This window comes from Meleagris gallopavo, chromosome Z (assembly GCF_905368555.1).
Source record: "Meleagris gallopavo chromosome Z, MGAL_WU_HG_1.1, whole genome shotgun sequence".
Lineage (NCBI taxonomy): Eukaryota > Metazoa > Chordata > Aves > Galliformes > Phasianidae > Meleagris > Meleagris gallopavo.
In genome coordinates, this window is record NC_139435.1 from 28,536,848 (window position 1) to 28,556,366 (window position 19,519).

At 35.4% G+C, this 19,519-nt stretch overlaps 1 protein-coding gene across 3 annotated transcripts in view; it reads left to right on the forward strand.

Moving 5' to 3' along the window:
* KDM4C (lysine demethylase 4C) overlaps positions 1-19,519 on the forward strand; it is a 291,774-nt gene that overhangs the window by 253,995 nt on the left and 18,260 nt on the right. For all 3 annotated transcript variants that reach the window (XM_085213046.1, XM_085213045.1, XM_085213044.1), the window contains 2 exons: positions 3,971-4,156; positions 11,197-11,367. In XM_085213046.1, the coding sequence (XP_085069172.1) occupies positions 3,971-4,156; positions 11,197-11,367 (357 nt within the window). The remainder of the gene's footprint in view (positions 1-3,970; positions 4,157-11,196; positions 11,368-19,519) is intronic.

Genomic DNA, 19,519 nt, shown 5'->3' on the forward strand with positions numbered 1-19,519 from the left:
CTTGCTGATCACAAAATCATAGAGCTTCCTTACATAAATCACTCTTCTTGCGAAGGTATAGAAATACTTCGCGTAGAAATCAGTACTGCAGATTGTTTCCTAAAATCCGGTCCCACCCTTTTTTCCACAACCATCAGACTGTACTTACTTTCATAAATCCTTGCTTCAGAAAGCAGTGTAACTGTGCTTAACTCATGATCCTGTTAGGGACTGGATATATATAGATTTTTTTGGATAAATATTACTCTATTCAAGAGAAGTAATATCAGATTGTCTATGTAAGAATGCATAAAAATCATTACGAAAGCTATCAGCAGTCTGTCTTTAGCAAAATACTGTCATCCAGTCTCAGAATGAGTTCTTTAAAATCCATTCTGTTTATATATTTGCAACCTGTTAATATTAAAGAGCTGTTCCATGATTATGAAATCCATTTTTGACTGAATATTTTTCACTTTGGGAGCAAAAAGAGGTCATTTCACCATCTAGAAAATTGCAGTGCATTGTTCTGTCCTATATTCTTAATCTCCAGTTATATAAAAAAAATTATTTATTCCCCAATTCATTTTGCATCTGGATCTCTGATTAAGATTGGTCTTGAGCCACTTCTCTGACTGTCTCTGCTTTTCAGTAATATCTAGGAAGCATTAACTCAAAATTACATTCTTCTTAGCTATCTAGAATGTTTAATTTACTTGATCTAGTGTGGACTAGTTTTAGGCTAGTGGAGAACTATCAGTTGGATATGTTTAACAGGGGTTTGTTTTAGCAAATGCGTACATGTCAAGCTTTTTATTTTCACAAATAGGAAGCTTATGTATCTAAATACAAGGTTAACTCAGACAGAAAAGTATTAAGCTTCTATCTTCTGCAAGAGTGATTAATGATCAGTTCCATTCTAGGTAATACTTGGAAACTTAGAAACATCAGACTTCAGACAAGGGCAGAGAATGAGGGTGAACCTCCTTCTTTACAACTGTTGATTCCTTCTCTTCTTTCGGAATTTTAGTGTCTTTTCCAGTGGTCGTATCATATCTCTTCTTTTTTCTTGATTATAATTTTTAAACAAAGCAGAACAAAGCATTTGTATTACTTTCTTTGGTCATGAAAGACTATACTAAATATAAAAATGTGTCAGCATGGGAACAAAAGATGAAAAAGTTTGTTTGAATTCATATACAGTCAAGCCCCAAGTAAGAGGGTAAGAAATACATTCTCATTTAGAAGCTACAGGGGGAAAGACATGCCAGTATGGTCAGACATGGCAGCTAATATATAGAGTTTGGTATGTAGCTCAGCTGAGTTTCCAAAAGTCTATGCAAAGCAGATTTTTATAGTTTAGTTTTGTTTGTTTGTTTGTTTTTTAATTAACCGAATACTGTAGATTAACTGACTTTCATTCTGAAAGATGAAGAAGCTTTATTTCATAATTTTGAGTGGGGAAACATTGCCTGATACAGTTGTGCAAACTGTGAAATTGCTGGTACACGTGCCTTTTATTTGCACATGCACGTACTTTTCCAAATTCATATGTAGGCTGGAGACACAATGTAAAGCTAATTTACATCCACATCATTACTTTCACTGCTGTATGATGGACAGAGCATCTAAAAATAATGAGAAATGGTTCACTATTTATCAAACTTGATTGTTCTTGTACTTACTGAAAGAAGACATTCAGAATTTTTCTTATACGCAGAATAAACTTTCAGCTGCATCATAACATTTGTGTATTTGGTCCCTTACACCAGTGCAGCCAGCAATTAAAAGGAGTGTATCACTTCCTGCAATAACATATTTCCCTAAGTTACTGCTCATTTACCTACTCAGTGCTGATTTGTTACCATTTCCCCATTCTCTGTATTTTGCTTGATCTGCATTTTTTTTTTTTCCAGTCAAAACATTTAGCCATTTTTGTAGATAAAATTAAGAAAAAAATTAGTTTCTTACTTCACTCTTTCATTCTTATTTTGATTAAGCTGACTTGTGAATTTGTGTATTAAAGTAAAATGAGCCATGTATTTTTATGATCTCAGTGTCTGGATATTAAAGTATGATAGATTTCAGTTCTGTTTTCATTCTAGAATTCTAATTTACTGAGTTCTGAATATGTACCTAAAAAAAATTCCTTAAGCTCCTTCAGGAAATGGTTGCTTTATGTATCTGAAAATGGCTTCATGCACATGATTACAGACACTCAAGGTGTTATCAGCATAATCAGTTAGGCCCTGGGACATTTATGTGGATGGTGAAGTCATCTTACTAGTCTTTCAGACCTAATGCTGTTGTAGCATGCTAATCAGGACTATTCAGTGAACAATGGACAAAACTTTTAACTAGATGTCAAATGTTGCTCTTGTTTCTGCTTTGCAAAGCCATTCAGCTTCTTGGCTTTCAGGGGTTGACTGTGAGGGCAGAATTTGTAAGTACTGAAAGTTCAGTGTGATGCCTGGACTAGAACGTTGCATGACTGATTAACTTGAGAGGTCTAGAGCTTACAGAAATCATAATATCAATCACCAAGTGCCAGAAGCCATTGAAATAAAGAAGTGCTAACTCATGCAGTAAAACTTCTGCAGATTTCTTAAGAATATAGAAATTGATAACCAATAAAACAAAATTATGACTCTATGACTCTATGATTCTATCTAGTAATTTGGGAAGAAGAATTTGGTGTAGGTTAATATGAAATGCTTTAAATTATTAATTATACAGTAGAAAATAAATCAAAATTATTTTTAATCCTGTTCCCAGAGTAGTCAGACAAAGTCAGTGCCTAACAAATACAGAACACGTGGAAGGAATCCTTACACAAACAGTATGCTTTCAAATTATTACATTCACTATTTCTGTATCAAGTAGAATTTGTTTACTGTAGTTTATAACAGCTGGGCTAATTTTACGATCTTCAATTGTTAACATTGTTTTGTTAGCCATGATGAGAGTTGTCGGAAGGTAATTCACGTATGCAATATAACACAGATGTTATTAAAGTAATTATTTGATTTAGCATGTTTGTTAATATCTTCTGGTGGCAAGATACTGGCTTTTTCTTTTTCAATAGCATGGTGGGCTATTTTCTGAAATTTACTTTACCTTGCATGCCGCCCTTCATATGTTTCATATGCGTGGCTTACTAACAAAAAGCTTGAGGCAGAGCCAGTAAGAAATCTGAATCACAGCAATAATGACAATATTTTGATGTAGCCTCCATTCTGGGAGAAGGAATAAATGTGGTATGTCATGGCACTAGACAGGCTTTTGACATAATGTTTTTATAAATGAAGTGGAGAATTATGGCCTACATAATTACCTGCATATTAAAATACACAACAAGTAAAAATGGACTGGAAAAAATGAAAAGGGACATGGGAACAGCCTTCAGCTGTGGAATTATGTGAAGGCATGAGATAAATAAAGCATTTCTAATTGCAACACATTATCTGAGGGTATGGTAGAAACCATTGCATGAGCATTTTGGATTAACAGTCTTCCAAAGTCTATCGATACATGTACTTATTCCAATTCAAAGTAGGCAGCTAAGTTAAATGATATCTGAAAGTCCTGTCTAGACCTGCTTTTCTGTTGGAGTACTCTCTTTATTTTTGAATCTTGCTCTTTGTGCAGAATTATATAAAGGTTTTTCAGTTCACCTACCTTAAGAGGTGTAGGTTAATTTCAGAGCAGTGTATGGAATTTGAAATTAAACTTCTATGAGGCTATTTATCAGTTTTCTTAGTGTAGAACCAAAACAGATTGTGTTTACATAAAAAGAAACAAAAACATGATATATTGATTCTCATATTATGAAGTTACCTTGCAGTTCATAAAAGTATATTCTTTCACTATGCACATTTATGAGGTGTAAAACATAAGCAGTGAAGCATAAATAATTCTTCAGTTCTAGAGGTGCTTGCAGATGCCAGTGAAATTGTGGTACTATGGTAAATATTCTCTTTATTTTCTACAGAAATGTATTTTCTGCAGACAGAGAGTTAAGAAAACCTCTGGTGCCTGCATTCAGTGCTCGTATGGACGCTGTCCAGGCTCCTTCCATGTGACCTGTGCCCACGCCGCAGGAGTGCTGATGGAGCCTGATGACTGGCCGTATGTTGTCTACATCACTTGTTTTAGGCACAAGATCAACCAAAATGTGGTAAGGAATTTGTTTAATGCTATGTTAAAAATAAGAATTGCAGAATTAAAATATGTTTTCAGAGAAAATGAAACAAGGGACCCACATAATGTATAATGGCTTCATCTAATATATTTCCGTGCATAAAAAAGTATTTCATCTTGGAGGCTTTTTTCTCATTATGTTATCTGGTAGAAGTAATACTCGATGTGCTAAGAACATTTTTTGCATTAGACTCATTGTTGAATATGTTGTTTTGAGAGCAGCATGAGTGTCTGAGTTCTCTGTTTTGTTAGTGTGGAATGTATTGAAAGTACCCAAATCACAGTATCTTTCAAATACTCTCAGATATTGAGCGATGTGGCTTTTATGTAAGTTCTTTGTACCACAGCCAAGTAATGCCGCACAAATATCCAGTTATTATCATTATTTCATCTGGAAAAGCAGCAGTGATGTGTCATGAAAATTCATATTATTTCTGTATCTTTTTATTTCTAGCCTATGCTGAGGAGGAACTTTTGATTTTAGATAAGAGACAAGAAGAATTAGCTGTCACTGTCTCGTAGGTTTAATATTTTTAATCTTAATGAATTGTTACTTATTTCAGAGAAATCTCTCAATGGGCTTTTAAGAGTGTATTTTCTTTCCTAGCAAACTAGGAACTTAATGTGATATTGAGTAAATAACTTGATACATTGGTCAAGTTGAAAATTCTCAAGTTTCAAACTTTTTATTTTAATATGTATTTAATCTCCTTTATACACTAAAATTGAAGTAAACCCAGTTGATGTATGTACAATGTATATCTTTATTTCAAGAGCCTGTCAGTGAACCTTTGATCCTACAAGACTACTGGAGAATAAGATCTCCTGTTAAGTATAATAAAATGCCTCCCAACTAGACCAGTCTTGAGTTTCAGTCTGCTGATAGTTCATAAAAAGGCAAATGAAATTGTATGTCCCTGTTTTAAATCTCCCCAGAAATGTTATATGTTATAAAGATTTTTGTTTTCAAAAAAAGTAAACATATAAAACCAGTATAATGTGCATGGTTGTTATGTCTTCATACATTTTTTTGAAAATAAGTTTGGTTTAAAACACAAGCATACTGCAACCTCTATCTGTACTGGTAACTTAAAGTCCTTGGCTTGTTTAGGAAATGTTACTCGCTAGTTGAAAATTACTGGACCAAAGCATGGCCAGTAAAAATACAGCTGTTTTTCCTAAACGTTTAATTATATTTCTTTTTAGACACAGTACCATTACTCCAGGTAGTGATATATTCATCAATAGCTGGGAAGCCATTCCTTGATTAAATAAGTTTTTCTGCAGTATACTTTCTTTTGTATCCACTTCATGTATATGTTGTGGCTACTGCTCTAGCCCCTCAGTTTTTCAGACTTTCTGTAATGTATCTATCTATTGCACTGGGAGACCCCTTTTTTTCCCCAAGAAAGGCACGTTATTTTCTTCACCTATTCTTTTTTATTATACTGAATGTGCTGAGGTTACAGATTATTTCTTCTATGTTTGTATAGTGCCTAAATAGGTGGTACATCTATCCTAAACAGATGTCTTTTTTTTTTTTTTTTTTCCTGGTAATTCTATATCCATGATAGTTGTTAATAAAAAAGCCTACAAAATATTAATGATAAACATGTAGATCATTTAAGCAAATTTAAACTTCCTGTCTAATATAAAATATTGCAGGCTTCAGCACAGTCATCTGACTTCTAGCATACACTTTCCCTAAAAGAGAAAAAAAAACTTTAAAACAGCTATTACTTTGAAAGCTTAGAAATTAAGTGCATACTTGTTCCATTTAACACAATGGTAATAAAGTGAGAGGGATTCCCTTCAGATTCTTAGTGATTTTCAGGACTTGTATTTCTTAGTGTCAAACAGAAAATAAGTGTGAAGAAAAAAGATTCTATCTAGCTGTTTTAAAGTGTTTGTGTGAATGATGTTCAAAGTTGATTGGAGTGAAACTGAGCTCACCTTTTCGAAAAAAAATCTTCTTTATCTTTTTTCACTTGGCTCAAATCAATGTCAGATGTGCTGAAGAGAAGGAAAAATAGTGTGTCTTTTTTTGTTTGTTTTTGGACCTGAGTTTGGAAGGATCAAACATTTTGTTAAAGAGAATTTTTCTGTGGTAATCTTCAGTTAGCCGTAAGTGCAGTGGATTGAGCTTGGCTGGCTGCTTGTTGCCCACCACACTGCTCTCACTTCACTTCCACAGCAGGACAAGGAGAGAAAATAGGACGAAACAGCTCATGGGTTGAGATAAGGGCAGGGAGATTGCTCACCAGTTACTGACACAGGCAAAACAGACTTAGCTTGGGGAAGATTAATTTAAGTTACTGCCAATTACTGACAGCGAAGCAGTGAGAACTAAAAGCAAACTAAAAGCACTTTCCCTCCATCCACACTCTTCTTCCTTACACCCCCCCCGGAGCAGTGCGGGGGAATGAGTAATGGAGGCTGTGGTCAGTCCATAGCACTTTGTCTCTGCTGTTTCTCCATGGTCACACTCTGCTGCAGCTCCACGTGAGCTCCCTATCACAGGGTGCCACCCTTCCTGCACCAATCCATCTATGTGGGCTTCCCATAGGCAGCAGCTGTAATCTGCCACGGGGCAGCTGCTGGGCTCTTCTCACAGAGCCCACCTTTGCAGCCCCCAGTACTAATGTTTTAAGTAAGCTGAATTGCCAATAGGCTGTGGCAAAAGTGTCAAGGATTTATTTAAGATCGGATTTAAATTCTACCTTTTGAATTACCTAATCATGCCTTTAAGGTTTGGGATTTTTGTTATCATTGTTCTTCTTATTACACCTTTCTTTACTATTTGTTGCTCTTTTGTGCAGACATTATATTGCTCTTCACTATTAGGTACAACTCTGCATCTTTATTCTAGTGACAGATTTTTGTCTATTTTCATTTCCTTGCTTACAAACAGAACAAGGACATGCAGATACACTCTGCAAATTTTTGCAGGAATCAAATACATCTTCTTTTCAGCAAGAACAAATTTCTCCTTGTGTTTAGTAATTCAAAACACTCCACTTAAAGCAAAGATGCTATTTCTCCCCATTTCAAGGAAACAAAGTTACAGTTGACTGATGTTTCACTAACAAAACCTCTAGATGTGAATATGTGCCTAAATGCTCAGGGAATATCTTTGATTGCTACTTCCTTCAAGTTTGAAAAAGAACAAACAACACAAAACTCAGCAACTAAGAGGAGTAGGAAAAATTGTGGCTTATATCTATAGCAGTATTGTAATGTTTTGAGTCGTCTACAGGTTTTTTTCCTAGACTGCTCTTTTAATGCCAGCCATGGAAAATACTTGCAAGTCTTCTGGTGAAAAATCATCATAAAGACAATCAAAAGGAAAAGCCTTACTCTTGCAGTGATGTCAAATGAATACACACATGTTAAGAATTTTATTATTTTAATATTGAGATGAAGTTTCAAAAATACATTATGTAGGTATGCACAGACTCAAAACTAAGTATATGTCTTGTATTTGTTGAAGGTACAGCTTTAGAAGTGATACAAAGGTTTGCTAGCAGAAAAGCTGTTTTATGCAGAATGGTTTGAATTATTCCTGTTGCACTCTATATTAATTTGTTCTTGTAAATCGGAGTGCGAGTATGCAAATTACAAAGTAGGACCTGTGCTTTGCTGCCAATAGACAGTAGGTCATGTTTTTTGAATTTTTCATGGTCAAACCATGTTTATTTCTGGGCATGAAATGTATCCTTCACATCTTTTGTCATCAGATTGCCAAAACACTTGGAACTACAGTTGAGAATAGGTGCTCCACGTGGACTTATTTTGATTAAATCTCTGTTATACACAAGACAATGAGAAAAAGACATTATATGTGGCAATACTGTTGGGAAAAAAAAACACCAAAGAATTCATACAGGGTTAGCAAAAACAGCACTGAAGGTCAGAGAAAGTCTGCTGGAAGCAAATGTGTCCATCTGTGATATTTCATTTTGAAAGTTCAATCAGAAGAGGTATATAGACAGCCTCAGTTACACTTGCTTCTGATCTGCTTTAAATTATCATTCGCTATTATTGAACAGTTTTTATCTCTGTAGCATACAGTGAATGAAAGAATACTATAAGGGGGAAACTGTACATCCTTTCTCTGTTGAATACATGTGAATACAATGCCACTGTCTGCTAACTACTGCCAGTTTTAACATTTTCAGGAGTCTAGAGGCATGCCATAGAAAAGACAAATGAGTTAAAAATCATGAACTGGCATGTTTTTTGAAACGTCATGCATCATTTCTGTGCCCAAATTGCAGTTCTGAGGAATGAGCAGAAAATGATGATGGGAGAGTTATGCTTCTCATGTTCATGTTTCCTAATTAAATAAATCTTTATTGTTTTTAAATAAGAATTTTAAGGATCTTCCACTACAAACTGCAGTCAGGGAGGGTATTTAGATATTTGAATATCCACTAAATAACTATTTCCAGCTAGCTACCTGTTAGTATTCAATATACATCTGTATACATACTTATTTTATTTTAGAAGATTTTTGAGTCCTGACATACAGAAAATTTAGGAGAAAGTCATTTTCCCTCTTATCTTTTTTGAGGTTTGCAGAAAGGAGAGGTTAACGTTTTTTACATTGCATCTCATTGTTTTCTGTATATCTGCTCCTATCTTAGTTCATCTAGGCTTAGGTACTGTTAAAATCATGCTTTTTAAACCAGCTTTCTCAATAATCTGGTAACTACCACAGCTGTTCCTTTAATCTGATAGACTTACATAACAACTGTCCTTTCTGATAAAAAATGACACTCTTAACATCAATAAATTCTTAGGATTTTCTGACAGGAAATGTTTTCTGGGACATGCAATACGTCGTTGGAGTGTGCTTGTCAATATTTTTTCTGGAAAATAAATCAAGAATTCTAACAAGATAACTAAACAATAAACTAAAAAATTATCTCCTTGAGCTAGGAATGCATTTCTTTTTCATTCTTATTTGTTCTAATAAGCTTTGGCATTCTTTCTCCGAATGTTTTATCACATATAAGCCTGTATTGTCTCTTGACATATTATGTTTTGCCATCTTCTCGGAAGAATTCCATTTTCAAAGTTTAATACATTTAAACCTTATAATAGGGATATTTTCCTCAGATTATTGTAGTATAATCTTAAACTTCTACTTTCAGTTGTTTCGTATGAGTGATAGAATTAATAATCTCCATTATGATTCTGATTTTTTTCAAGTAACAGAATAGACTGAAGTCAAGAATTGTTTGGTAAATGAACGTTTATGTTTATTTATGTTTCAAGGTTGGATAAGAAGTGCTAACTGACATGTTAGCACTCCTTTCGCAACAGCAGTAAATGGTTTCTTCTTCTGCTCCTCTGCAGTTAAACTAAGTAAAAGAATTAACTACATAAGTAGCTATGTAAAGTGGAAAATCTAGGTAAATTGTTTAGTACGTTATATATATGATCAAAACACTATTTTGAAGTAAACTTTAGGAACAGTATTGGATTTTTTTCTCTGAGGGGAGCTCAGCTAAATCCTCCAAATGCTTATGTCAGGCAGAGTTCTGACACACAAAGATTTAGTGTGCTGTTTCCAGAAATGGCACAGGATACTCCTATTTGGTTTGTAGAAGCAGAGAAATTTAAAATTTTTTAAATCTTAGAAACTTGTGCAAGAAAGAGGCATGATAGTGACTACAGTCTCCACAAAAGTGGAAGATGTAAGTTATTTTTTTTTTTCTCCAAAGGCATTGACACTGCTATTAATGTTTGGAATCTAACAAAAAGAACTGATGATGTGTTTTTTCTCCATTTGATATTAATGCTAAAAAGAGTGTTTTCCAGATTCTCCAGAGACCCTTTTAGATTTCTGTATTTATTGAGGAATCCATTGCCACTGAAGGTTTGAAAAGCAGTTTTAGGTAAATCAGTAGTTATTGTAGCATATGCCATAAGGTTTTTTCAATCTTCTTATGTAAATATTTCTAATAAAGTGATTAGTGCTTTCTGTATGCTGTTGCATCTGCCCCCTTTGTATCTTCTACTGTAGGAAAAGTTCAACTGGTTATATACAGCTTAGATAACAATTAGTTTGTCTTGCTTAAAGAAATGGAGCTTTGTGAGGTAATGAATAAACAGTCAAAATTGCAGGGAAGAAGGTCTTTCTGTGTTTGACCAGAATGAGAAATTCTATTAAACAGTGTTATTGCACTGTCTGTATTTTCCATGGAAGTAAATAAGAGGCAACCTGCATATTTTTTCCTGGTGAAGAACATTGCTTTTTAAGTGGGAAGTTCTTAGGTATACTTCAATTAGAAGTTGATGCTTAACAACTGTCAGCATCATGTGAGCTTCTAAGCATTTGCTGATTTACAAGGTTCTATTCTTTTATTTATAAAAACCATTAAAAACAGTTATTGATGTAGAATTTTTGCATAATTTATCAACCCTACCACAGATCTGATTGACGCAACTAATTCTATTGAATGCAAAGTGAAAAATGAGGGAAAATGATTGGTACTGATGTACTAAATGAGTAAGTGAACAGTGATCAGTGCTGTCTGAAGTCTTCAAGCAAATGTTCTACTGTAGACAGCTCTGACATGAGCTGAAGATGCATTACACTTTTTTTTATCCCATTCAGAAAATAGCAAAGTAATTATGAAAAATGTCACAGTACAAGACTTTAAAAAACCTTCTAAAACAATGTAAGACCACAGTCTAACTTTGCCATGCTTCAAGAACTTCAAAGAAAATGTACAAATTCTGTTAATTAATATTCTTTCTCTACTGTGGAATGGTGAGAAGGTATAAACTGCAAAGATTTTTTTGAGTGCTATAATTTGTTATTCTTGAGATGCTGTTCGTTTTCTCATAAAATGAAAACCTTTGTTAAATTTGTATGATGATGATGGCAAGGAGCAACTTTGCATTTAAAGTTTTTTTATTGAGTGTTATTTTTCATTCAGTTTTAACATTGATACAATTCTGATGAGTAAGCTGGTATTTTAAAATTGCTTCTAATTTTTTTTCAAGAGAACTAAAGCATGTGAGAAGACCATTACAGTTGGGCAGACGGTCATCGCGAAACATAGAAATACAAGATACTACAGCTGCAGAGTCATTGGAGTGACATCACAGCTTTTCTATGAAGTCATGTTTGATGATGGCTCATTTAGTCGGGATACTTTTCCTGAAGACATCGTGGTAAGTACTTTCTTAGATAGGGTTTGGTTTGTTTTGCTATTCACCTTTTGTTTTTGAAGATTGGTGAGATGGAGCATCTTGTACTACTTCTTTTGACCTTGAGGAGATAATGTTGTAATGTTTAGTTTGTGTTCGTTACTTTTGCTGCTGAGATTGATTCTTTTCTAACGGGCTTCCAAATAGTGGTTGTTCTAATTAGTCTTTGCCATTTGACCAAATGTATCAGAAGTAATCTTACAAAGCTTTTTAATTAAATGAGAAATATGTATTTAATAAAGGAGATGAGAGAGGGAATTCCATGTATCCTTATCTGTCTCTCAGAGATAACTTGTAAAAATTCCTTGCTGAATAGAAAAATCCTGCTGTAATGGGAAGAATAGCTCTCATGAATCAGTTCTAACAACTTGTTTACACCTTCTGATGTTTAGCTTGTGAGATTACATTATTAATGATAAAAATCATCAGGGAGGAGAATGTGTAGTTTACTGCATTTCCAAAAAGCAGTTGAGATTTTTATTTCCCTAATGCACTTGTATAAGCTGCCATGTTTTTCAGAACTGTTAAGGACCACATTGTGAACTTAGTGGATCTGTACAGAATTTGCAAACAATTGTGAAAATATTCCTTTTCCTTCCTCATTTACAATGAGTAGATTGGATGATAACATTTGTTCTGTTCAGCAGGTGCTTCATGATGATTGTGCTGCAGTATGACTGATCCTCTTTTAACCTTCATGCATGTCTGAGGCTTCTTTATGCTGAGCTTATTTTCTGGTGTATCTCCAGATAAATCTCTGGAAGTTAGAGCCTCCAGGGTACACTGGCTTGCAGAAGTGCTTCGTGTTGCCGAACTGGTTTTACTTTGCCCTATGCTGAGGTGGAGAGTCTGGCATACACACCAGTGCATAAGAATATATACTTTATTAGTATATTTTCCAGAGGTACAAGCCTTAGCAGGGAATCCTCTGTGTTCCTTTACTGCAAAGATGTCTTTGAGCTATTCTGTTTTCTGCAGGCCTAATGTTTTCCAGGAGGTAGAATTAACTGACAGATAGCATCAATGGAAATGATACTGTTGTTGTTAAAAGCTTCATAGTTATTGAAAAGCCATCTGCCTTTTGAAAATACGGCATTTTGAGAGGGTGCATTTCAGAGCAGTATATGGGGATTGAGCTGTTTACCTCCCACTGCTATTAATAGAAAACAGGTAGCAATTCCCTGCTACATGTCTTTGAAAATTTATCTTTTAATTTGAAACACTCTGAAAGGCTCCATTAATGATCAAACTTTGATTTAGGATGATCAAGATATTAAGCAAATGTGGCTGTATTGTTATTAAAACCCCTTTTTTGTATATGTCTGCATCATGGTATGGCAGAGATGAGAAACTGCTTGCCACCCTAGTGGGGTATTCTGATCTCGAGCTAAGAATAAATGTAATCAGGTCTGGATATGCCTCAGTGCTTCCTAGATAGTGGATGAACAACATATAATTGTTTGATGGAAACACCAAACGAATTTCACATTCCTTAGAGAAATCTTGTTGTGTTTTCATTATATAATACACCTGCAGCCGTTACTGGAAGGGAGAGAAAAAATGTTTTTTCTTCTGCTTGGACTAAAACTTGCTAATCCATGCAATGTGCGTATCAGGTGTTAGTGCCGCTGGGAGGACTTATTCATCAAATCTGGTGTGAAAGCAATGTTGCTGCCTATTGAAGAACTTATTTTTCTAATCTGTTTTCACTTTTCAACTAGCTCGCAAAGATAGCAGCAGCTTTCTGCTTTCCCAGTATATGCTGAATCCTCTACATAATTTCAGCTCAGCTCACAATAGACCACAATTCTAGTGTTCAGACACAGTGATATATTTTTAAGAAGGAAAACAGGGAACAGGGAAATTTCAGTCTCAAAGCTTCTTGAAACTGTTTGCATGTAAGCATTCAATAACTTCCAAAGCAGGGTGTACATTGTTCTATTCTCTTCCTTATCTTTTATTTATTTATTTATTACCTTCAATTAGAAGGACAGCTTCTTCTTTAAATGACAGAAAGACTGCAGTGAATGGATAGTATATGTTATCTTAAAGGATGTGAGATGGCAGCTGCGGCAGTTACCTTAACCATGCCAACATGCCAGGGTGGAGTACATATGCTGCAGTCCTGAGTAACTGCTTCTCAGAAACAACAAGCATGCCACTTGCTACTTCTTGAAGGATGTACTCTAGTTTGTCACATAGCAGCTAGTTCAGCAAGAGGAGTAATTCTGTCCAGCTCAACAGGACAGACGTCAGTATACCAATTCTGCATCAGGAAATGTCTCAGGTCTTTGGCCTGCTCAATTCTTTTTCATGCCTGATGGCCATATCTTCAGTGGTACAGCACAACAATTTGCTGTAAATTAATATTCTCAGTCAGATTTATTTAGCTGTTTATTTATTTATTTATTTGCTTTTCTATACATTGTAGCTGTCAATATTGCTTACTAGCAAGTATAACTGTACACAGACACATATGTATGCATGTATGTAGCTTGAAATTAGAGCTAAGGATGCAGTTATTCCTATGTTTTTTATGCAATTGAAATCTCAGCTAAACAAGAAGGCCTTGCAGTATACTTGACTGGAAAAAGAAAGGTTTCACCAAATTTTATTTATTCCAAGGAAGAGAAAAAAGAAAAGAGGTTACAGATAAACATGCTTTGCCTAATGGTGAGTATGTGAGTATGTTTGATTACAGAAGAGGTGAGCAGATCTCTCTTGAAATGCCAGACATTGTTTCAGGCCACTTGCCCAACTAATTACTGTGGTTCTCCAGTTGCCATTTTAAACAGAATTGTTTGCTGTCATTGTTTCACCTTGTGGCTGTCAGGCAAACTAGGTGAATAAAAATGAGTACTTGCTCATCCTGTCTGTGACATATCTACATTGTGTTTTAGTTTACCATCAAGTTTATAAATCTAGGGATTCTCCACACAGGTTGTAAGCTGATCTGTGGGTTGTCATGCCTACAACCCAAAATGGACTTTACTGATTAAAAGCAATAAATTGAATACCATCCAGTTGTGGTTTAATTCTGGGAGGCAGCTAAGCACTGAACAGCCACTCACTCACTGTCCCCACAGGGGACTGGGAAAGGAATTGGAAGGGCAGAAGTGTGAGAAGTCATAGGATGAGATAAAGAGAGTTTACGAAGTAAAGCAAAAGCTGTGTGCGCAAGCAATACAAGCCAAGAAATTAATTCATTGCTACCTACAGGCAGGCAGATAGATACTCAGGCACTTCTAGGGAAGCAGGACTCGTCACATGTAAATTTCTTGTGAAGACAAACACTGTCACTCGCAATATACCCTCATTCTTTCTTCTGCAGCTCAGCTTTTGTTGCAGAGCTTGACACTGGGTGGTATGGAGTATCCACTTGGTCAATTTGGGCCAGCTGTCCTGGCTGTGCAGCTCCAGCATTCTGGCATGAAGAAGAGCGTAAGAAGCGGAAACGTCCTTGGCTCTGTTGAAGCAGTGCTCTGCAACAGCTCTTATGTGTGATCAGCGCTGTTTCCATAAAAAATCCAAAGCAGAATGTCATATGAGCCTCTGTGACAAAAATGAGCTCTGCCAGCAAAAAGCCTGACACATCCTAAATGCTCTTTCAGCTGATGGAATGTTACCGTAAATGTTCATTATCATGCAACAGCATCTTGAGGGATGTGGAAGTGAGGTGTATATGATCAGGAGTCTGTGAGTTTGTTTTTTATACCATGTTATGATGGTTTCCTCGAGTCTTGATAGAATGCCATAATTTTACTACTAAAAAATTGTTGAAGTGTAGTTTAAGACAGCATCTATACTGCACTTGTCAAAAGCAGGAACAAGGAAGTTTTGCATGACTAGCTGGCTTATCTAACAAGTAGCTTGATTTGTGTGTTTTGGGTCTGGCACTGTTTTCTGACACACCCACAATGATATGTGGAAACCTTAACCTTAATCAGCAGAATTGCACTGATGCTAATTTAGGTATCTTCTTTCAGTAGTGCACACAAGAGAGCCTTTACCATCAGGAAGACAGTGTAGATTATGCTCTATTTTTCTATGTCTGTCAATACTTTAAAATCACCATTATCAGAAAAGGGAGGAATAGGACTATTTAGAACTCTGACAGCTGAAGTACATCACTGAAATTATCAAGAAGGCTACAACTTTTCATCAAGAAGGCTACAACTTTTCACAGTGTGCACCTAAATTTCACCGAACCCCTAATTATTATCTTCTCCTTTCTTTGTAATAAATTTGAGCTCATTTTAGTTGCTGGTATTTGTAGGTAGACCTACGAGAATAATATCAATGTAATTTGAGAAGCTATTTAAAAAAAGACTTTTCTCAGTCAGACTTTTTTTTTTGCAATTCTCTACCTCAGTCCCTGCTGACAAATGCTCACTTTACACCTCTACAAAATTATGAAATGAAAACTTCAGTAACTCATGACTCACACTCCAGTGTATACATATAATGTGCGCATAGGCTTGCCAATTATCCTTTCTTTCTTGCTGAATATGGACTTACTGATATTCTGAATGATCCTTTCTAGCTTATATGTCTTTCCGAGGTCTGAAGCTGCATAGGCATCTATTATCTCGGAAGTTGTCCAAGACAGAGTGAACTGATTGTGGCATAGGTGTAGGGGTAAGAATACAGATTGTCCTGAGGATAGTATTGTAAGGCTGTTGAGAGACAGAACAAATTTGCTTCATCCTCCTTTGTGATACAGAATGAATGGGATTTAGCTGGGCAGTTCTTCAGAAATTATTTCCTTTACAGGCAGGCTGAAGGGAACATCAATTTAAAACTGCAATGTGATTATGTTGGTGAGATTTTTTGCATGTGTAGGGAAAAAAAGGTAGTGCTTTGGGGCCTTTGAATGTCAGTGCTTGGCATATAGCTTCAAGAAAAGTCTTACTTCTTTACTACTGACATTATCTGTCTGTGACAAGTGGCTTTCAATGGTGCAATAAATGCTGGGATAGTTCAGAGAACAAGGGTTTTTTCCTTTATTTCTGAATCTGTTGGAAAATTAGGCCTGTGGAAAGAAAGAACAGTTGGGAAGAAACTTACAAAGATCAGACATAGAGATTCAGAGCTCAAAATTGTATGTAATTGTATGTATGTCTACAGGAGTGTGGACTGATGAAGTGCGGACATTTAATAAGCTTCTCAATTTCTGTATGTTAGTACATGTGTGGCTATTGATTTTGAAACAATGGACTGCTTGAACAGCTGACATTTGGAAATAGTGTGTTGACAGTGTGTTGTTGTCCATGTAGACAGAAAAATAGAGGGCTTGGTAATCTCATAAGGATGCTATGTCCTACAGATTAGACTTGCGTAACATTTTGTCCCATAAACCTTGTCTGGCATTATAAATGACAGAACTCCTGACTGGTTTAAAGTAGTTTCTTTTCTGGGTTTCTTTTCTCTTTTTACCTCTCTTGCCTAGCGGTTCAAATCAAAACCTTAAATAGTAGTGCATACCTTCTTCTTTTCATCTGTGAAAGATCCACTCGATTTCTGATAGAGAATAATAGAATATTGTTCACTTTTAATATACTGGCATTTAACTGTACAATGGCTAAGGAAATTAAAACATTTGAATTGATACTCATTCCATGCAATCTTCAGATACTTTGGATGTGCTCCAGTATCATCAGCACCGGGAATTTCTGAGAACATAAAGTATAGGGAACAAGAGGATAGATCATATTTGGTAGAAATGTAGTAAAAAATTTCTCAGAGCTAGGTGAATGAGGTAGGAAAAGAGATACAATTAATTATAATAGGTTTAGCAACTTAAAAAAAAAAGAGATGATATTGAGCTAGATGCTGCACTACTCATGTTCAGCTTGTTCAATTATATTTTTTTCAGCATTGTAAACATATCTGCCATATAGCTGAACTTACTACTCGTCAATTTTTACAACATGAACTTTGGCAGACACATCTGAAAAATTCTGGAAAGTACATTTGAAAGTCATGTGAACCATCTCTGAGGAGGAAATTTGGGTTTCTCTTTTGAATTATTTTTTTTTAAATCTGTTTAAAATGCATCAAAAAGTTACATGTATATGTATGTATATATGTATATCTGAAAAACTGATGTCACTATTTTTCACTTTTTTTTTTATTTATTGTAAATTTCTGCACTTGATTTGCAAGTATTGATACAGATTATCCTGTGCTTTACGTACAGGACATTATTTGTCTCATCTGAATACTAACAGTAATGAATTTCTGTTTTTAATGCTCTGGTCTTAGTAAGTTGAAATCAAACTCTTTGAAAAGTAGAAAAGAGGTGCCTTCCTAGTGGAGGCTTTCATTCCATCTTGTAACTCTTGAGGCTGCAGAGCATTAAAATATGCAGTAGCTTATTTCTAACGTGAAATTTGTTGTACAATACTATAACTGTATTGATTTAACTGAGATATTTTCACTTTATAATAGAAAACAGAAGTATTTTTTCTGAGGTTTTTTGCTTTTTCTTAGTTTCCTGTTACAGTAGAAAGATAATAGATAACTGTAAGAATTGAATACACTATGGATTAAGAGCAAATTAAACCTCAAAATGTAAGTATTATCTTTTTACAGTTTCCTATGTATAATGTCTATTCAGTTTTCTAACACAGTGCTTTACAGAACCTTATCAATACAGAACTTACATGAATTGATGGTAATGTCATAGCTGAGCAGAAGAAACAAAATGGAAGTTACTGTTACTTTGTGGTTTAAGATTAAATGGCTGACTTTGCAGTGAAGCAGCTAAGATACAGAAATGCATTGAAATGTTTATTTATTGTGTTTGCAAAAGTGTCTGTCCATATCCAGCACCATGATGAATACTACCATGTGGAGCATGTGGGACACAAAAAAATATCTGAAATCAGATAGGAATCACAGATCAAGTGGGAATTTAGGATGAGGGAGCAGCATTATTTGCCTTTCCAACCTTTTTCTGAGGTAACCAATAATTGTAGGATTTTCATATCTGGCAATTTACACTATTTGTATATTTCAGAAGTAGATTACTTCCCACCTTACCATGTGTGTTATACTGGAGGGAGAAAATAATGGTCGGAAGAGAATATAAAATCCTCATAGTCCTCTGAGTGCAGTAGATTTAGTAGGAATTTTAAGCCTTTAGATCCTTACTTGTGTTCAGCTGTGCGCTCCCCAGAGAAAGAGAGACATGAACATACTGGAGAGAGTACAACCAAAGGTCACCAGGATGATAAGCATCATTTCCATTACGGAAGACTGGAAAATCTGGGACTATTCAACCTAGAGAATAGAAGGCTCAGGCTAATTTTTTTGATGTATTTAAATACCTAAAGTGTGCAGAGAGAGCCAGACTCTTTGCAGTGGTGCCTAGTAACCAGATAAGAGGCAGTGGGCGCACAGTGAAGTGTAAGAGCTCTCTCCTGAACATCAGAGAGTGCTGTACTTTAATTTTTCTTTTTTGATTTGGGGTTGACTGAGCAATGCCAGAGGCTGTACTGAGAGGTTATGAAGTCTCTCACCTCAGAGATCTTCAAAATTGCCTGGACGTGGTCCTGGACACCTTTCTCTGGGTTTCCCTGCTTGAGCAAAGGGGTTGGACCATTTTGTGGATATGGATTCATGTAACTGTTACAAGGTTTCTCTGCTGCATGAAAGAGACCATGTACTTCAGTCAAGCACCCTGAGTCAGACACTCTGATGTGCTTGCCAATTTCACCTTCACGCTGCTCTTATGAGACAGTGGGTTTTGTTTCATAGAGCATCTTGTACCCCACAGTAAAAGTTCCTTACTATTCTTTGTTTTTCACTTTATTGCGATGCCCAGTACCACTGTGGACATCCTAAGCTGTGTTCTACATCAGGGGCTAGAATTATAGTCTTTTGGGCAATTCTGCATCTCTCAGTTAGCATTACTTGTGAATTTGTGTTATTGCTGAAAGACTATGTAATGACTGAAATATATAAAGTAAAAAAATTTTGGTATATTATGGAATGCATGATTCAATTTGACTTCTACTTTCCCTTCAGTGAAAAAATATATTCACTTTGTAAGAGAAGAATCAGCAACATTTTAAGGACAACATAATATGCATGAGTTCAGAGTATTTTTATG